This window comes from Pararge aegeria, chromosome 2, assembly GCF_905163445.1.
Source record: "Pararge aegeria chromosome 2, ilParAegt1.1, whole genome shotgun sequence".
In the NCBI taxonomy this organism is placed as follows: Eukaryota; Metazoa; Arthropoda; class Insecta; order Lepidoptera; family Nymphalidae; genus Pararge; species Pararge aegeria.
In genome coordinates, this window is record NC_053181.1 from 4,388,996 (window position 1) to 4,409,734 (window position 20,739).

The window sequence follows — 20,739 nt, forward strand, 5'->3', positions numbered from 1 at the left end:
AATTTGAGGCGTCGCGTAGGTGTTAAGCCTCATGTGACTGTAATTACACCGGCCACCACGTCCTTCTGACCGGAACACAGTGAAGTAATAATGCTCCTTAGCGGCAGAAATGGCATGGCGATACTACTTCCCCGGACGAGCTCTTTGCCATAAAAAGTTCTACTCCTACGAGACTACTTCGGAGTTCGGTGTCAGAGCGAAACGTCCGTATAGAGTAGGTACACTGCCCAAGATCTGTTTGGTGTGGAGTATAAATATAATAGAAGTTATATAGTAAAGTGTTTGTTCTTTTTTTTTGTTAGTCTGAACCGTTTTCCATACCAAACATGCTTCATCAACCAAAGGTTGTCTGGAGGAGATAGCTTCAAGCGATAAATAATAATAATAATAATAATAATAATAATTTTATTTCAAGCATCAAATACAGCTCATATTTTGTTAGTAAATACTTAGCCTATGTTAGTAACTTACGTATAAGAGAGGGATATGCGAATCACCGCCGTTCTAGTCCATTTGAAATAGCACAGCAGTGATTCACATATCTGCAGTCCAACCTGCTGGCGATCATCTTTAGGATGCTGTTGGAGCTACCCCGCAACCTGTGCACCAGGGCGCCACATCTTTTGCGCATTGTGGCGAAGAAGCAGTCAACTTGTGCATCCGCAAACATCCCCGATGCACTACAAAAGCGGGGCAACTTCAACAGCACCCTAAAGGCATTATTATACTGTATACGGAGCGCGTTATACGATTTTTGAGAATACTTAGCCCACAGGCTGCACGTGTAGAACGTCATACAATATGATTTAAACAACGTGATTTTAATGGCGTTGGTACACCGCGCAAACCTGCGAGCCAGCATATTTGCTCTCACTGACAATGCTCTCCGTTCTCTTTCGATGTCAGCATCATCTTTGAGGCCAGGAGTCAAAATATGCCCGAGATACTTGAATTGATAAACTCTCTCCAATACTACCCCATTGATCAAAATAGGAGGTACTTTATTCGGTGTCTTACCCTCAGCCTCAAAGACCATCACCACACTCTTTTTTGTATTGTAGGTAAGTCCATGTCTTTCTACATAAGCCTCGCAAATAGCCATCAGTACCCTGAGACCGCAGACCGATGCACTCAACAGCACCATATCGTCGGCGTAACTTATATTATTTAAACAAACCCCATCTATGTAGCAGCCAACCCTGGTGCTGCTGAGCTCACAAAGCAATTCATTCATGTAAAGGTTGAAGAGAGTCGGCGAGCATAAACCACCCTGCCTCACCCCGCACTCCAACCCATACGAATTCGAAAGAACGCCTGCCCATCGGACATTGTTGACTTGGTTTTGATACCAATATTTAAAAATATTGGTAAGTTCTGGAGGTATATTTGCTTCCTCCATCTTTTTCCATAATACATCGTACGAAACCAAGTCAAATGCCTTCGACAGGTCTAGAAAACAGGCGTAAATCGGAGTCTTCCGCCTCGCATAGTACGTAACAGCATGCTTTAGCCCCAACACAGCACTCTCTGTTGACAAACCAGGCCGAAATCCAAATTGGTTGTCATGTGGCATAATTATCCTGTTTAAGAGAGTGTTTAGCAAGCTGTCAAATACCTTTGAGATGACGGTAGCCAATGAGATGGGCCTATAGTTGTTTTTATCGGATAGGTCCCCCGTTTTATTTTTCGCTATAGGCACAACTATCGTACGCATCATCTCTTGAGGCATAAAACTGTGGCTTATACAAACGTTGTACAGCATCGTCAAAACCCGCGGTACATGTGGCCCAGCATATTGTAAATGCTCAATGCTGAGACCGTCATGGCCTGGGGATTTACCTCTGGTCATGCGTTTAATTATACTTGCTACTTCTTTACACTGAAATTGAATACCCACTACCCTGCCAGTCTCAACATTAGGCATCGAATGAGAGGGCCCCAATGGCGATTTTACGAAAAAGTGTTCCTTAAAAACATTAGCAATCTCGCCAGGCTCGCTCACGCCACTGACGCTCACGGGTATAGACGGCCTATAATTTAATTTATTGGTATGTTTCCAAAATCCTCTAAAATCATTTCTAGAATGATGTGAGGCCAGAATATCCATTTTAATCTGATCTTGGTGGTTTTGACACCATTTTAAACGTGCTTTGAAAACTCTTCTGGCCTCCGCCATCTCCAAATAAATCGGTCCAGTAGCTGGCTTACCGTAACATAACCAGAACAAAAATTTTTGCCTCGCCTGCCCGTGTGCTTCAGCTACGTGTTTATTCCAGCCTATCACTGTCTTTTTTATTCTACGCTTGCCGATGGGTTCTCTACTCGCCACCGAGGAATCTCGAAGGGCCTGGACGATATCACCGTACAACTTTGTAATAGCGACTCCATGCTTAGGATCACTACAGGTGCGGTCGCAGCACTCACGAAGCTCATGCGGAAAGTCTATAAGTCTAAGCCTTTCATGACATTCTCTCTGGTATGTATGGATCTGCTCTTGACCTCTCTCACCCCAAGTGATTACATTTAGAGAGGTGTTATTAAGAGGTTTCTTTGGTTGTAACACATTTAAATTACATTCTACCACCAGAGGGAAATGGTCAGACCACATAATATCAAACAACACATAAACATTACTCACAGACGCTATAGCTGCCTTAGTAGCTACGCAATGATCAAGCCATCGCTTGGAGCCGTGGGCTTCGCTTATAAAAGTGTAGGTATCCGACATTAAACCTAACATTTCGACATCTACACAAGTCCACTCTTGCTCTATGCAGAACTGAGACAGTTCGATATAAAATCTCTCCGTAGGGTGTGCGTTGTAGTCCCCTAATATAAAAACACAACTCTCACTGTAAGTGTCAATAACCGCATTTACCGAACTCAGTACATCAGTAAATTCTGCTAGGTTAGCCACTGCATCCGTAGGCATGTATACACTCATAACTATACACGATTTCTCCGGTAACACTATTCTGATAGCACAAATACGCGAGTTATGACACTGCACAATAGACACATTTTGAAATGCACTACGTCTCCATAGAAGCGCGACTCCGCCGTACGGTCTTCCACGCAACATGCCTGCCGCGGTGTCCACCGCTGACACACCTGTCGAGCTGAAGTCGTCACTCAGCGTCTCGAGGAAAGACAACTCGTCTGGCAGCAGCCACGTTTCTTGCAGCGCTACTATATCAGCTGTCTTACAAAACTCGCGTATGCCATCTGAAGAGCGCTTCACACTCTTACAAGCTAAAAAAAGCTAAATAAAGCCGCCTTTTATTTAGCTTTTGTTTTGTTAATTTTTTTTTTCTCTGTGTGCAAAAAATACTTTTTATCTATCTATCTTGGTGTGCTGTACAAATAAAGAGTTTAGATAAATAAAAACTTCACGATTCTGGGTTTTCACTCTAACACCTTGGAACCCCAACGTCCAACGGTTATCGAGCTAGCTAATTCCATTCCTATTCTTTCTCTCTACTAAGAGAGAGTTTAAGAGCAAAACAGCACGCAATTCCAATGCGTTTTATGGGCCTTTAACAATTATCATTATCACGCGTTGTTGCTTAAAACCGAGATGGATCTTAGTACAAAACTATTGTTGTAGCATCAATTGCTGCAATAATATGGAGACACATTCATTGTACATGAAAAGTAAGTAAAGTTTTGGAATGTTCCCATGCAGGCCCATAGATCGCTGCAAAAAGGTCCGAGCCATCTGCCATTACCGGTTTCATTCCTGGCCATCTTTTTATTTTCTATCTTTCCTATCTATTTTTAAACCTAAGAGTATGTTCACACCGTGGGATGCCAGGCAAGTTACGAAGGTACGTACTTCTTGGTGCCTTTTGTAGCTTGTTCACTGGAAGTAGAGTACAGAGAATTTATAAACGCGGTTTTTTACTTTATCTACGTATATCGGCGTTTGACAATCTCTTAGCGAGTAAGTAGGAAAGCACTTTTGCTTATTGATAAATGGTCACGAACGTCATTTATTTTTACCTATTTCCCTTATTAATTTCTAGTGCTGATTGTTGCAGAACCAATAAACTTGTTTTCTTTCTTTAAATAAAGAAAGCGATTATAGCGATATTATAGCGATTTAAAAAAGTCTAGTTATTGTCTCAAGTGTGTAAAAGCTATTTAGTTGTTTGCTTAACCTCTTTTTGTTGGACTTATTAGACTTTAGCGCTGTGATGGTTTTATGTGTTGCTGGAGATATTTTAATAGGACTGACTTATTATTTACTACATACACTATATGTACTCACATTGTAGGTACATGTCGCGGAAAACTAGAATGTATTAACATTTACATATAAATAGAACCACTATATACATACTTGTATATAGTGTAGTCCGCCTTATCTGCTATTGTTTTATGTGAACAAATAAATTTTCATTTCATTTTTCATTTCATTTCATTTCATTTTTCATTTCATTTCATTTCATTTGTATGCTATAATGCTATATTATTGAAGCGGTGATAGCCCAGTGATAGTCAGCTCGACTTAACTTTGGGGGGGCCGAGTTCGAATCCCAGCATGCACTTTCCTAAGATATGTGCGTTTTATGTAATTAAAAATATCACTTGATTCGACGGTGAAGGAAAACACCGTGAGGAAACCGGCTGAGAGTTAAAGTTAAGAGTTAAACCGGCTAAGTTTAGAATGTTCTCAAAGGTTGGACCAGCTTGGTGGACTTAACCCCTTCTCATTTTGGGAGGAGCCCCGCCCCTGTAATGGGCCGGTAATGGGTCGATATGCTGATGCTATAATTATAATTATTAAATTTAATTTTAAATGTATTTTTGTAAAAAATCTCTTACTTACTATCTGCTATTTGTGTAATTTTTCTCTATAATTGAGGAAGGCTGACTACTGAAACACAGTTAAACTAGTTCAATAGTCAATGAACTGTTTTATACTAATTACAAATAGGATTCATTTTTAGAAAATGTCATTTTATTTGTGTTTTCCGGTAATAACCGATTTGGTGCAATGAAGTCGCACGGGTCAGCTAGTGATTACATAATATGGTTGAAATTATTATTTAACAAGGTATTTTTTTTAATTATAGTAAATAACATTAAATTCAATATTTCTTCCTTTAATGGGGAATATTTTTTTTTATAAATTAAAGGACATGGTTGCAATCAAATGTCAGGGGTTTTTTCCAACGTTATTTCATTCTGTATTATTTTATCATTAATAGATGGATTAACAAATACATAAAAAAATAGCAAAAGTATTTAATAATAGTTATTGAAATTGTACCACTAATGTATTATTTTTCCATTTTCAAACACCGTCTGAAAAATTATTAGATCTACGTAATAAAGTTATTTTTATGTTTTTAATAATATATCTTTATATTATGTAAGTATTTTAATATTTATAGGTATTAATTATAAGTGTATTTCTTATTTAAATTAATTAGGTATGTATATTTATTTATGTAGGATTATTATTTATCTTTACTTTATGCACCATCTAATGTCCGTTTAACTGGTAGCTTCTTATGATAAGGCAGCCTTTGCACTTGAACACCATGTACTTTTCTGTTTGTTTTTATTTGTATTGTTTCTTTGTTGCAATAAGTTATTTTATTCATCTATCTTTTTTTTATAGTTCTAGTCCCTGATGAAAAAAGACCAGCAATTGATCTTTACGTGGTAAGGCGTAGAATGTTTTAATGTCCGTAGTATTACGTACATACGTCTACTATAGTAGCCTTTCTATCTTTTTTTATAGTTCTTGTCCCTGGTGAAAAAAGACCAGCAATTGATCTTTACGTGGTAAGGCGTAGAATGTTTTAATGTCCGTAGTATTACGTACATACGTCTACTATAGTAGCCTTTCTATCTTTTTTTATAGTTCTTGTCCCTGGTGAAAAAAGACCAGCAATTGATCTTTACGTGGTAAGGCGTAGAATGTTTTAATGTCCGTAGTATTACGTACATACGTCTACTATAGTAGCCTTTCTATCTTTTTTTATAGTTCTTGTCCCTGGTGAAAAAAGACCAGCAATTGTTCTTTACGTGGTAAGGCGTAGAATGTTTTAATGTCCGTAGTATTACGTACATACGTCTACTATAGTAGCCTTTCTATCTTTTTTTATAGTTCTTGTCCCTGGTGAAAAAAGACCAGCAATTGATCTTTACGTGGTAAGGCGTAGAATGTTTTAATGTCCGTAGTATTACGTACATACGTCTACTATAGTAGCCTTTCTTTCTTTTTTTATAGTTCTTGTCCCTGGTGAAAAAAGACCAGCAATTGTTCTTTACGTGGTAAGGCGTAGAATGTTTTAATGTCCGTAGTATTACGTACATACGTCTACTATAGTAGCCTTTCTATCTTTTATAGTTCTTGTCCCTGGTGAAAAAAGACCAGCAATTGTTCTTTACGTGGTAAGGCTATGTAGAAAGTTTTAATTTCTGTCGTATGACGTACATACGTCTACTATAGTAGCCTCTGAGTATGTGTCAGACTGAGAGTTGAGACATACGTACGTAGGTATGTACGTGTAGTAGGTATACGAAGTTGGTATGTTATAATGTAAATGTCGTGTCATGTGAAAAACAACACTAGTAGCCATGTTGCACACTAGCTAGGAAATTATTTATAAATTTTGCGTATCATCGGAATAGTGAAAAGTGTTTTTTTTCTAATTCTGACATTTAAAAGTGGCGAAAGTGCAAAGTGACAGAACACTGCGAAACTATTCCAACGTGATGCCGCGTTATAAGAACGTATTGGATATAAACAAGCATAACTTTCTGGTAGTGTATATAAGATATTATACATTTAACATTCAGCTTAATTTGCTCTTATACGGGACATCCAGGCTAATCAGACTGTAAAAATTAAAGAAATTAGAACCGTGCAGATTTGACTGGCGTTAACAGATTATACTACCTGTTGCCCGCGTTCTTAGTCTGGGTTTATAACGGTTTTATATAAATCCCGTTGAAAAAGTTTGTTTTCCTTGAATAAAAAGTAGTCCCTGTCGTCTATGTCATAAATAATAACATGCAAACAAACACACTTTCACATTAATAATATTAATTAGGATTCGGATTAAGCTTAATTGTGAATTTAACTTAATTCTGAATCTCCTACTACACTCGTAAAAGAGAGACGTTATGTTCGAAGAAATGTATTTTAGTTACTTTCACAATATTATGTCCTACGGTATATTATTATGGGAATGGTGCTGATATTGATGCTTTTTTGTACTGAAGAAGATAGCCGAGCAATATATAAAATGCGCCTAAGAGAGATAAATAATTCAAAGACCTTGACGGTGCAGAATTAATTATTTAATTTATGTAAATAAAAATATAACTAAATTTGAAAAGAAAGTAAAGTAAGAATTTAAATATCAGAAGTTAAAATAAACTTGTAGTGCAGTTTACTAGCCTACATAAAATTAGTAATTCATTAAAGGGAAATTGTATATTATAATTACCGGATGAATTCTTAGAGATGTCTCCAAAAAAATCTTTTTTAGGAGACATCTCTAAGAATAAAATATCCTTTTATAATATTAGTATTTTATTCGTCCTTTATTTTCCTAACTGTGTAGTGGTGTACAAATAAAGAGTTTAAATAAATAAATGAAATAGTATAATAATAGGATTTTTTGCTTTTTCGTCGTTTAAGTAGGAGTTGAAAAAGCTGGGTGTGAATTGCTCAATTTCGTAGCTAAATATTAATTGACTGTGATATGGTGATAATAAAAAAAATCGTCATCACCATCTCACTGCGCATTTGGAACCCTCGTAGTTTTAAGTTTAAATTATATTTCTTGTTTTCTTTTAATTTGTGCAATAAATAAAGACTTCAACGATCTACTAAGTACTCGATGGATCTTATCGATCGAATTTAGTCAAATTCAAATGTTCACCGTCGAGTACGTATGAATGAATGAATGAATACACTTTTATTGTACACCAAAGAAACAAAAAGTAGTTACAAAGATATAAATACAATCAAGAGAGTACAATTTGGTGGCCTTATCGCTACATAGCGATTTCTTCCAGGCAACCAATGGCGTAAAAGGAAAAAACGTAGAAAAGAGGTAGGTGGTGCAATAAATAAGATTTAAAAATTATACGAATATATAAATATAAATAAAATATATATATAAATACGTACCTCATATATTTATATATATATATATATATATATATATATATATATATTTGTTTTTGTCATTATATATATATATATATATATATATCAGCAAAGGCGATCTAATCGTTTTGAGCAATCTCCTCCAGACAACCCTTTATGGTAGAAGAAGTAAGGGAAAACGGGATTTTGCAAGAGGTAAATAAGTAGTGATAAAATAAATTACATACCTACACTTTTCAAACTAATTATACCTATCGATATATATACACATACAAATATCGATAAATATATATATATAAACATTTAAAAGAACAAACATACTGTATATCATATTAGATAAATAAATTATTTTTAAGGGAATATGTAGTAATTCATGTATGTATTTGGAGACCTAGCCAGTGAATTCTCAAGTATGTATGTCCGGAGAGTAATTGCATAAAATAAAGAGAACGTAAGCGGTGATAGCCTAGCCCGTTGGCAGCGCACCTACGTTGCGGTTTTATGTGCTTTGTACTAAGTTCAATATATCTAGCATTAGGAGCTTTCACTTCAGCTTCACCGTCGGGGGTTCCGAGTTCGAATCCCAACACGCACCTCTAACTTTCCTAAGTTATGTGCGTTATTAAAATATTACTTGCTGAAACGGTAAAGGAAAACATTGTAAGGAAACCTGCATGCCTGGAAGTTCTCCATAATGTTCTCAAAAAGTGCATACCAATGACCGAACAGGGTCAGCGTGGTGGACTACGGCCTACACCCATCTCATTATGATATCACCTATGTACTGCACCGGGTTGATGATAATGATGGTCTAGTATTAACGGTTAAGGAAAAAATCGTGAGAAAACCTCAAATAATCCTAATCCTAATCTTGCCAGGAAGAGATCGCTACTAAGCGATAGCCGCCCTGTGTATCCTACTTTTTAAGTTTGTTTTTGTTGTGTGCATTGTTTTTTTTATTCCTATTTGTGGTGTATAAATAAATAAATAAATATTCTTAAATATGTGTGAAATGTAGCCTAGCCGCATATGTAGTAGACTACTAAACCTCACCATTTTATTCTGAGGGGAGACCCGCAGGGTGATTATGTATCTCGCGACAGCAATTCGACAGGCGTAAATCTTGCAATCACTGCTGTCAAACGTCACTTTTGTTTATTTATTGTATGGAAAAGTGACGTTTGACAGCAGTGATAGCAAGATTTACGCCTGTCGCATTCCTGTCGCGAGATACGTAATAACTCTGCCGGGCCCTGCAGTGAACTGGTTATAATAGGTTGTAGCGATGATGTTGTACCATATCCGAAGTTTTGTTGGTCTATACGTAGATTAGCAGTAAAGACGTACGACGGTGTGTGCACGTTCGAATTTGGTGAAATTAACTTAATAGTTATAAGGGGTAAACAGCATTGAGGTAAAACAAACTACAGCTTGTGTAACTAAAATATTCTCGTTATTTAATTTACTAGGGTAAGAACACATTTTTACAGAATGTTAATAAACTAAACAATATCTACAAAAAATTGTACACTATGTGAAAAACTTAGTCAATACATTTTTTTTTTAATTTACAATTAAACAGAGAAAACCAATATTCAAGTTCAACAAGATTAAGTTAAGCTTCTTTCCTCTTTAGCTTAAGAACTACGTATTTACATAAATAGCCAAAGCCGACACTTTATACTTTTTGAATCAAAATCGCACATTTTGTCACCAATGTCAACTAATGAAAAATGGCAAAATGAAAAAAAGATAAACCCAAATAGCGTCCCTAATAATTTTGTAAGTAGACATTCCTGCAACTGAACTGCTAAAGGTAAAGGTAATATAGCCAAAGATAATATTACTAAAGTTTATGTCTACAAAATATTCCCTAACTAACTTCAAACAAACTGTTCATTGAGTGTTTAGTATTTTAAAAGTGATAAATAAATAAATACACTACGACAATACACACATCGCCATCTAGCCCTAAAGTAAGCGTAGCTTGTGTTATGGGTACTAAGATGACTGATGTAAATTTTAATGCATAATATAGGTACACAAATACTTATAATATACATATAAACACCCAGACACTGAAAAACATTTATGTTCTTCACACAAATATTTTCCAGTTATGGAAATCGAACCCACAATGTGTATACACACTATACACTATATATATATATATATGTGTATACACTATATATATATATATGTGTATACACTATATTTCGTAGCTTAATGCAACCACAACTAAAAGCAAAGTAACGTCACTTTACTTTTAAGATGTACCTATTCAATCATAATATGTGCACATCATGTATTTAAATTATTTTCAGTGACAATTATAATGCCATCGTGAGAACACCAATATTGATTCTAAAACGGACACAAATCTATCGACACCTCATTTATTAATATCAGATGCAGACACAAACTAATTTTACTCCGGTGTAGTAGGGTAAAAAAAAAATGTAGCAAAGGTATGGTAAAGAATACAGACCCTGAAGAACGCTTGACGTAGAAAAAATATAATTGGTATTACTAACTCACACGATTTTGATACAATAAGTAGTATGTATCCCTATAACTTTAGAGCTTCCTCTATGTTGTATACGTTTTATTGTAGCCTTGATCAAACTAATATCTATTATATAGGCGTTCGACATTCGAACTCAATTCGTTCGTAAAACCGTTCGTTATTAGAACGTAAAAAACAGTGGACGCTCTAAAATTCTAACAAAGTATACATTTTATACAGAATATTTATGATTGTAAATGTAAAATGTCAAGTGCTTCCTTTATATTACGTTGTGAATTTCAAAATTATTTTTTAATGCAAAATTTTTATTAAAACAACTTTGTGTTACGAATTTGTGGTTGCAGGTGATTTAGGGTGCAGGGACCAATACAAAGCATACTTTTTTTTTCCAACCTGGTTAGTAAAAATTTTAAGAAAGTAGGCCTTTTTTACATTTTTCATTATACGTTATTTATAAAATAAAGATGGCATTAAAAATACATGTGTACTTTTTTATAATATAAGAGAAGCATTTGACTGATACAAATATGTTAATTATGTAAAAATTGCATTGTTAAGGCATCATCGGCACGTCCACACAATAAGAATGTCACAACAATCTTATTTCTATGAATGTATTTAAAGAGAGTAAAAAATATAGAAAGTTTGTTCGAGTAGACGTTTTACGTATCAACGGCAGCGATTGGTAATATGGACGATTTTGTCATGCACCACTTATAGCTAGCTATTTACAAATAAGTTTAAAAATATGGAAAACGCAATGGAAGACAGCGTTCTCAATGCTACACAATAAAAACAAACATTTATCACATACATAATCTAACCAATCAAAATCACAATGCTTAAGATTAAGTTGTTCCCCAATTAAAAAAATACGTAAAAACAAACAAACACGTAATATAAAAATATCAGGTATAACGATAGGTAACGTTTAAAAGGAAATCGTTAAAGCGATTCGACAACTCTGTCAATTATTCTAAGTTTTGAACAATTTTCTGGTAACTTAAGTTTTATTGAAGTACAAAGACTTTTTGCAAACATTGCCCGAAACTAAATAAAATTGACAATAACAAAATTGTACATTACTTTTGTAGAAAATGAGTATTACGATAGCGATATTTAGATACTAATTATTTATTGCTTCATAACGTAATAAAAATTACGAATTCAAACTCGAACCTTCACCAAAACATAAGACAATTACAGCTTTTGGTTTTAAATTAAAGCAGCGAATCACTTTTGGTTTTCGGTTTTAACATTGCAAGAACATAAAAGAAACAGTAATAATAGATATTATTGTAAGAAAACAGTCCAACCATAAAGTTTAACTAGATATGAGTTTAAAAATAACTGGCCACAATTCTAGTGTGCTCTAAAGAAAGCTTGCAAGATTTAAACAAAGCTTAAAGTAGATAAGACGATAAAAACATTTTACTTTGAACATAATGTCGAGTTGACATTGAATTAATACTAAGATAGGTATAAATATTCAAAAAATAGTATTTAAGCTCATATAACAGCTCTTAGTGGAATTACGAAAGTGTATGGTAGAAGAGAAAATTATATTAAGAAATTTTATTAATTACAGTCGTGAGATTATTAAATTGGTACCTACATACGTTAAGTTTAATATCGAAATCTTTTCAGGTCCCTATAATTTCTCTTAATTGTATTACACCAAAACAATATCAATGCTTTACAAATCTTTGGTGTTCATCCACTTTGAAAATAAATCGGCACAAACAATATGAAGGCATAGTCAAATTTAATATTACGAACACATTCTTTCTAACTTTAGAAGTTACGTAAGTAATAAAAACTAATAATGAGATTTTAAATGTCCGAAAAGCTGCGAAACGTTAAAGTCAGGTTAAATATTGGAACTAAGTCAAACGTTTCAGTTTTAATACATTTAACAAGTAAACAGAAGCAGATGATAATGTATTTGTGATACAAGACAATACACTTCAAGACAATGAATATGGTAAAACACCGATGAGTAGCAACACTAAAAAATGTAATATTGTACAGTTTCAGATAATTTGATTTAATTTGTGATTGTACATTGTGAATGAACAACTCAGTGATTTGTATAAATTCTAAGTTCCAATTCTGACTAGAGATATTGACTGTATACTTTTGTGCAATGGTAAGAAGTATAGAGTCAATACTACAAAACCGCGTCACCGGTAGTTTCATCAAACACTGATTTAAATTAGGAGGTAGTTCATGTGACGTTCCTTTAGTAAAAGGCTGTACAAACTTCGCAACTTTTCTTAGACAATCGCATCTACTTTCTATGCTTAAGGAATTAATGTGTCGGTGGCTTTTAAATAATATTTACGCTAATGAAATACATTTTCAAATAAATACTATCTCGGAAGGAATTGGTCCCGGATTATAATTTTTAAACAAATTATAAATATTTGGACCCATTCGGCATGTGATTTTTAAATTACGAATTTATATCACACCCGCGGTAACCTTTTTCTGCGGATGCCTTACTATGAGTATCGCTCTGCGATAATGAACTTATTACAACTAACACTTATCAAATAAAACCTTTTAAAACACATATCACAATTGAGCTCTCCAAATGAGAGAAGTTTCAAAGTCCAATAAAACGCGCTAATTCGCGTCACGAAAGCAGGCGTCATTCGTGCAAATTTTTACTGAGAAGGAGACTATTGTGCGGTCCTGAAAGATGTCGGATGAGTTCAGGTAACGCTTCAAATGTTAACTGACAGAAACAACAGTTGAATCTTCCAGGTGTATTAGTTCGCCCATCGTTTTCGCTAGACGATATGACGTTCCGATGTACTGAACACAAATGTTTTAGCAGGTGCGCTTTTTGTTTGAACATAGCGACACAGAGTCGACACGCGAATGGTTTTTCTCCTGTGTGAACTCGAAGATGTGTCTTGAGATTCCATGACATACCAAATTGTTTTCCGCAGTATTCACAGCGATACTCCCGGACCGGTGCTTGTTTACTAGAACCCTGCTCATGGTCTGTTGATGGCGTATCGTCTCCGCCCATTGTTGGTTGACATAGCCAAGGTCCCCAAGAACCCGCACTTGGAGGCCGGTATTTGAGAGCATCGTCGTGGGCCGTAGCAGGAGGTGTGGCACTTCTTTCAGGTAAATATGGTGGAGCTGATGCGCTCAACTGATGTAATGCACCAAGCCGAGCTACTCCAGCTGCTACACCTGGTCCTTGTGCGTACCGCAAATGCGCCATCTCTTCTAAGTAACTTGGAGGAAATGATACAAATGGAGGATTCTGTGATGGGGAATTGTGAAAGCCAGGTCTTCTTTTTCTGTGAGGCGTTACGACATAATTTTCAGGAGAAGTTTGAACGAGAGCCATTAGTTCATTATCGGGTGGTTTTAAATGTCCATAATCTTCAAATTTAACAGTCCTTAAATCAAGTTCAGGGGGTTCCAGATAGTGGGATTTCCTTTTTATTCTTTCAATTCCTCTTCCTAATCGGTCGCTTAGTAATTGTCTTCTGTAAACCGTTTCTTGTGGTTGATCCTCTTGGCTTGAAGATGTTGATCGTCTTCTTTCAACATTCTGCAAAATAAAAAATAAAATATTTGAAAAGCTGGATTCGCGAAGTCTTTTGCTTTTAAGAGTATATATATTGATATAAATAAAATAATGAAAAAATAATGCTACTTTTATTACCTTAGCAGCTACTGTTTCGACATCTAAATCCTGTGAGTCGTCATGTTCACTACTGGTGTTTTCTGAATTTCTGGCTACTGATAAATTAACAGGATTCGATGAACTCCGTCTGCGCGATGAAAGTCGTCCACATGCTTTGTCCCTTTTTTCACCTTCAGCATCATCATCTTCTCTTTCATCATTACTGCTTGTTGACATGTTTTCCTTCTTTATGCTTAGTGATTCGGAATCTAATCGCTCCTTGTCTTTACTATAGCCTGCTCCAGGTGTTATTCTTTCGCTTTCTGAATGTGATGATCCTGACGGTGCATCGTGTTTACTACTTTCATTACTGTTGATGTCTGTTTTAAGATTCTTGTTTTTTAAACGGTCGCAAGATCTGTTTCTTTCTTCTGCCTGTTGTCTTTCTTTCGTTGATTTCCATACGTCTGATTTTATTTCTAGTAATTCAAACAGTTCTTGCATGTCATCAATTTCTCCAGACTGGAATGAATTAATAATTAAAATTAAAATTTGCATGTATGTAAGTAAAATATCTTAAAATTGAAAAGTTATGCAATGAAAAAAATAATTGTTTTCAACTGACCTCGATATACGCTTGGCCGCTGTATAGGAATACAAGAAGATGTCTCATGAGAGTGCTGCTAATACCGGACATGTGGATTGTGACTGGATATTCAATTGATGGTGTATCGTCAAGGATTTTCCTGAAAAATACCAATAAGCAACATTTAACATACCATAATAAAAAAAAAATTAAGTAAATACAAAAGTCAGGGTGTAATTATATTCAAAGTTATATTCTTAATATTTTTTGTGCTAAGGGAATTTTTGTTAGTATAAAATTTTATCAACAATTGTACAAAATGTCAAATTTTAGAAATGATTTGGTGAATGCTGATCAATTACCTGATTAAAGGGCTAGCAGCAGCCATAACGATGCGGTGCGCAGCGAGGGGCACGGCGTCCTCGCATACCAACACCAGGTCGGAGTAGCGAGCGCCGCGCCACGCCGCCCCCACCTCGTTCAGGATGCAGGCGTGGTGCTTGCCGTATGTGAGCGTCAGCAGGCCCTCGCCCATCATTCCAGCACTGGAGACAAAAGAAAATCATCTTTCAATAAAGATATTTAAACAAGAAATACATTCCTTGAAATAGTGGCTACCTCAAATATCTGGAGAAAAACATTGCAAAGACAGTCAAAAGGAGAATAACTGTTGCAGATTATACTTATAAAAATGCATGTTTACAGGTAATACAAATACGATCAGTAGAGCCCAAATAAATGCTGAGATCCGCAACTAGCGTGCCTCTTTCCGTTCGTTTTCAAATCAAACTGAATTATAGATTCGTGAGATCAAACATTTTCTAACACGATACTTTGTGTACTAATAAGTGAAATCATACAAATCTAAGGCTCGCCATAACGTTTTCGGTTCATTAGTCTCGATCTATGTCAGACTGAAAACGGCCGATGCAAAGGAAGACAAGGTTGCAATCAGTGAACTGTTAAGCGATAAACGTTTCAATATCAACGTTGAAATTGAATCGTATTAAGAGCGTTATTCGTGGAGATGCGATACAATGAACATTAAAATGAGTTTCCCAATCGAATAGAAAGGTCAAGAGGTGAGACGAATTTAAATGAACTAAGTTAATGCGCTCTTTTGGTTGAAGTCTTAGTAGCAAGTGCTAGAAAGTTTGTCGCAACAAGACCTTGGCCCGATTAAGCATCGCAACGAGTTATTAGCGTTATAACGCAAGATTGTTTAAAAGACGATCAACAGGCGCTTCTTAGTGTTCCATTTAGCAAGAGCAAAGTCAAAAGCATTGTTGTTAGCAACCGTTTCTCCATTGTTGCATGGTTTTACTCAAAAGTCATTTTTAATTGCAAAATTGGAAGTTGAAGACGATAACGTCAGATTGTTCAGACATCTTCGTTAGTTTCTTTTGCCATACTTTGACAATAGATATTATCAGAATATTTTGATTTATAATATTGTTTAATAGCATCAAAAAGTTACTAGAAGTTTCTTTACATTTATCCAATTTTTTTAGTTTTTATTTTCTGTTGATGTATGTTTTATGGTCAATACTATGTTAACTGGATGTATGAGTATGTACCTACCTATGCAAGTGTTTGTTTATAAATGCAAATCAGATTGTGTAATTATCATACCATGCAAATGATTAACTAATTAAATTGCATGCTTAATGAGCATCGTAAAGAAATCATTGCTGAACAAAGAAAAATTTCTTTTAGATATCCTAATGATCTCACCGAAGGTACGAGTTTAATTATAAAATTTTGTTTTTATTTTTAATAGATGGGTTATAATGTAAATCCCTTTAGACATGTTAGGTAGAATCTAAATTGTTAAGTAGTTGTAGTTGCTTACCTAATAGAAGAAAACGTGTGTGTACTTATGTACAAGTACACACACGTTTTCTTTTGTTTTATGTTTTTTGCGTAAAAAGATAAAAATCTTTTCAAAAATTTTATCTTTCTCCTTATTCTACGTTTGTAGAAAAACGACACTAGCAATGGAAAAAAGGTATTGTTTGAATTATTGAAAGTCAACTGTCAAACCATTTTTTAGAAAAACTAAAATGTTGACTATAGCTAACTTCATGGTTTCGGTTTTTTGTGACTTTGTGCGCGCAAAATTTACTCTCACCATTACCAAAAGAAGTATAACTTCAAAATAATATAACTGTAGCTGTTTAATACGCTATGATTGTATTCAAAATCGCTAAAATCGTGAATTTGTTGTGTACGATATTTTAAGATAATAAGCAAAATCATCCCTAATATTTGTTTCGATTGATGAGTGTTAGGGAAGTTCATTTTCTCAAATATTATTATTTCAGATAGGTATGTTTATATTTTTATAACAGCAAACTCTCATTTGCATAAAATTGACCAAACATATTAATGATGAATTAGTTTATGCCGATCGCACATAATTATGGAAATTAATTTCATTCTATAGGTAATTCCAAAAGCCATTAAAATGCAGTTCAAAAATCAGCATAAATGTTCCAAGTAGCAAAAATTTTTGTGATGAGTTATATTACTGCTGATGCCTAATATTTTTTCAAGCTTAATTTTTAGTTGTTGGTAAGAATTGATTTGTCATTGACATTAACACAACGTTGGAAAGGAAAAATATGAATATTTGTGTAAATTATCGAGGCTCTTGTTTCGACATAATAATACCTACCTAACTGCTCGCAGCCATAAAACATTTCGAATATTGTACAATCTTCCAAAATAATCTATCAAATTGCTTTCTCTTTCTCCCTATCTTTTTTTTTTCATTGGATACAAGCTAGCCCTTTGCAATCTCAAATAATAGCAAGTGATGATACGGCATAAAATAGTAGCAGGCTGACCTACAAGGGGTATGGAAATTATAAGGTATTCCCCTTATCGGTTTCTATACAACATTTTAACGGGACACTTAATCATTTGGTGGCAAGTATTTGCTAGTAGGTTGGCTTACTTGCCACGGCCTAAGTGCCTCCCACCAGATCAGACCAGAGAAATTTGAGAAATTATTAATTCCCAAATTGCCCCTGCCCTCGGAACGACTTAAGGACCTCCCTTGTAAGAAAACCGCACTCACCACTGCAGTAAGAAGGTTGACAAAACAATCCTTATATGGAGAGTATTTAATATGTTCGACCTTGCTCAAAATGGAATACAGTTGTAGAGAAACTGAAAGATTTCACATGAAAACGCCATTGTAACATGTGGTATTTTCAGGGCGGCACGTGTGCAGCGATGCGTGGCAGACTCGCCTGCCTTTGTTCGTGTGAAACGAGACGTGTCGTAAGTACCTATGTACCTGCAGGGTTGTTCTTCCAGTGAAATGCCATATCATAAATCGTACCTACAACATTGCATAATCGAGTGACAGAAGGGCTAGCTCAATATTTTGCGCATAGGATCAGCCGGACTGTTCAGCGCGGAAATGCTGCCAGCATTCTTGACACCATTTCAAGATAGCATGTCTCTTACAGTATTATTGGTATTTTAATTTAGTTATTAGTTTTGTTAATGACTTATTCAATAAGAAAAACATGAGATAAAAAGTTATATACTTAATTCCACTATATTTTTAACTCACGAACGCAAAATATAAAGTTGTATTTTAAGTTTGATCGCATAGTCTGTCTATTAGGTAAGTATCGGTGTTGGATAGTTTTGTATTATTGGAATGTGATTCTCTTATATTTTTATGTATCCAATTCTAAAAAATGAAACGCCTTATTTTAATTTGGAACTATCTAATATATCTGTTAATTGAATACCTTTGTTCAGAAACAATTCAGTTAAAACTGCTCTCTAGCGGATATGTGCAACACTAACACGTACAATTACACGTGTTAGTTGAAAACATCACCACTAGATGGCATGCCGACTACTTTCACGCGCGCTATGAGGTAGCGCTACTACACGATTTAAATACACTCACAGTACAGTCATTTTAGAATATCGTAAAATATAACATGCTTAACTAGTAAAATTATGTTAGGTACTCGTTAACACTATTTAAATTGAATTTTGTAAATAATCTGTTCATTACAATATCTAAGAGTAATGTGTGTTTGAGTATAAAAATATGGTCAAAAAAAATACAATAAAAATAGAGCTATCTACAAATGTAATGCAAATATAAGGGAATTTTGAAGAAATTTAAACCAAATGCGTTTAAAGTAAAAAATCTATGAAAGGAATGAAAATCAGTTGCCTTCAATGCTTTTTATTTGACCTTTCATTTAGTAAGAGTTGTAAGAACGCTCGACCTTGCCGATTCACTTTCACCCGTGCCTTAGTAAACAAAATTCCGGAAACATTTACGAGTACATTAAGTTTTCGTTAATAATATTTAAACACCTTTCGCCTGTTATCCAATGAAGGTAATTTGGTAATACTATCTTAATGTGATTGGATATTTAAAATTTTATATAAAAAATATTTTCAGTGACGTAATAATTAATATTTCAGCGTGAGAAAAGTTGGTTGTGTGTGACGAGGTTTAACCCTTACTTCCTTACTAATATTATAAATGTGAAAGTTTTTTTGTTTGCCCTTCCTTCACGCCCCAGCTAAGCAATAATTTAACTAGATTTTTGGCATAGAGTTAGTTGGAAAGACAGAGTAACATAGACTACTTTTTATCCCAATAAAACAAAAACGGTTTCTACGGGTTTTGTAAAAAAGAACGCGGGAAACAATATATCTTATATTACAACTACTTATTAGGAAGAATTAAAAAAAAAACGTTTATCTTATATAACTATAGTTAGGTATCCCATAATGAATATAATTTAATAAGACCTACGACAGTCAGATAACTACGTATTATAATGTTTTCATTATAATTATAAGTTACGAAGATTTATAGAGCTTGAACCCACCGCACTACTCTAATGAAGGTAGGCGTCTGACACTGTAACTTTTGTTAAAAAAAAAATAATAATTTACTGTGAGGTGATGATAACAAAAAAATACCCGGCTAAGTTTGTTGTGGGCTCTTCTTAGACCAGGGCGCGTTGGGAATTCTTGTAGCTTTAAGCTTTATTAAGCGTTTATTAAGCGTTTAAGTTGGCGAACGAAGTTATCACCATCCCCTTACAATTATATAAACATATACATGTGTATAAATGCTACATAAGTCCCTGTACTAGGCCTACATAAATAAAGAAATTTTGAGTTTGAATTTGAATTTGTGTTGGTGGTGGTGAAGTTCACCAATCCACACTGGGCCGGCGTGGTGGACGTGGCCTTAACCCCTTCTCACTGTGGGAGGAGACCCGTGCCCTGTAGGGGGCCGGTAATGGGTTGATATGATAATGATGATGATTTGATAATCTGTAGCCTCTATTAGTATGTCACTCTTCGAACCATATAATATCTCTTTGCAAAAATCCCGGTTGTCCGTTGCCGCTTAAAATAAGGAAAATTAACAAAACTAACTTTCGAATTTATAATATTAGTGGGTATATTAATAAAATGACCAACTCGATTGATATAATTACCCATTTGATTGACGTTAACAAATTGGACAATTAATTTCGAATCATTTAATGTAACTACTAGTCTCTGATCGATGGCGATTATTATAAAACAGTTTCGGTCAGGGGTTTGAAGATGAAATAATCTTCGCTTCATCCTTAGATGGGGATATTTAAAAAAAAAAACTCTTGACGCGTCGGTGGACTATAGTACGTAGGTACTACTAGTTTTTGAGTAGCGTGGAGGTGTTTTTTAGACGAGATCAGATTTGAAACCCTCCCAACTATCGAATGTATGGTAACTAACAAATGGTTATCACCTCACTAAAATGAAAACATATATGTATGAATGCTTCATAA

The 20,739-nt window shown here is 34.8% G+C and overlaps 2 protein-coding genes across 2 annotated transcripts in view; both read right to left on the reverse strand.

Annotated features, from left to right (window-relative positions):
• Positions 1-388: 388 nt before the first annotated feature.
• On the reverse strand, positions 389-3,747 carry LOC120630142. Its single transcript, XM_039899295.1, has 3 exons — positions 3,729-3,747; positions 2,955-3,252; positions 389-1,445 (listed from the first exon to the last, which is right to left on the reverse strand). The coding sequence occupies exons 1-3, from the start codon at positions 3,745-3,747 to the stop codon at positions 494-496; spliced, it is 1,269 nt and encodes a 422-aa protein (XP_039755229.1). The 3' UTR covers positions 389-493.
• Positions 3,748-10,295: 6,548 nt separating this feature from the next.
• The window catches only part of LOC120630736 (transcription factor Ken), a 54,526-nt gene continuing 44,082 nt past the window's right edge, over positions 10,296-20,739 (reverse strand). The window contains exons 2-5 of the mRNA XM_039900032.1: positions 15,265-15,447; positions 14,942-15,062; positions 14,356-14,838; positions 10,296-14,241 (exon numbers count right to left, since the gene is read on the reverse strand). Of these exons, the coding sequence (XP_039755966.1) occupies positions 13,318-14,241; positions 14,356-14,838; positions 14,942-15,062; positions 15,265-15,447 (1,711 nt within the window). The 3' untranslated portion in view covers positions 10,296-13,317. The remainder of the gene's footprint in view (positions 14,242-14,355; positions 14,839-14,941; positions 15,063-15,264; positions 15,448-20,739) is intronic.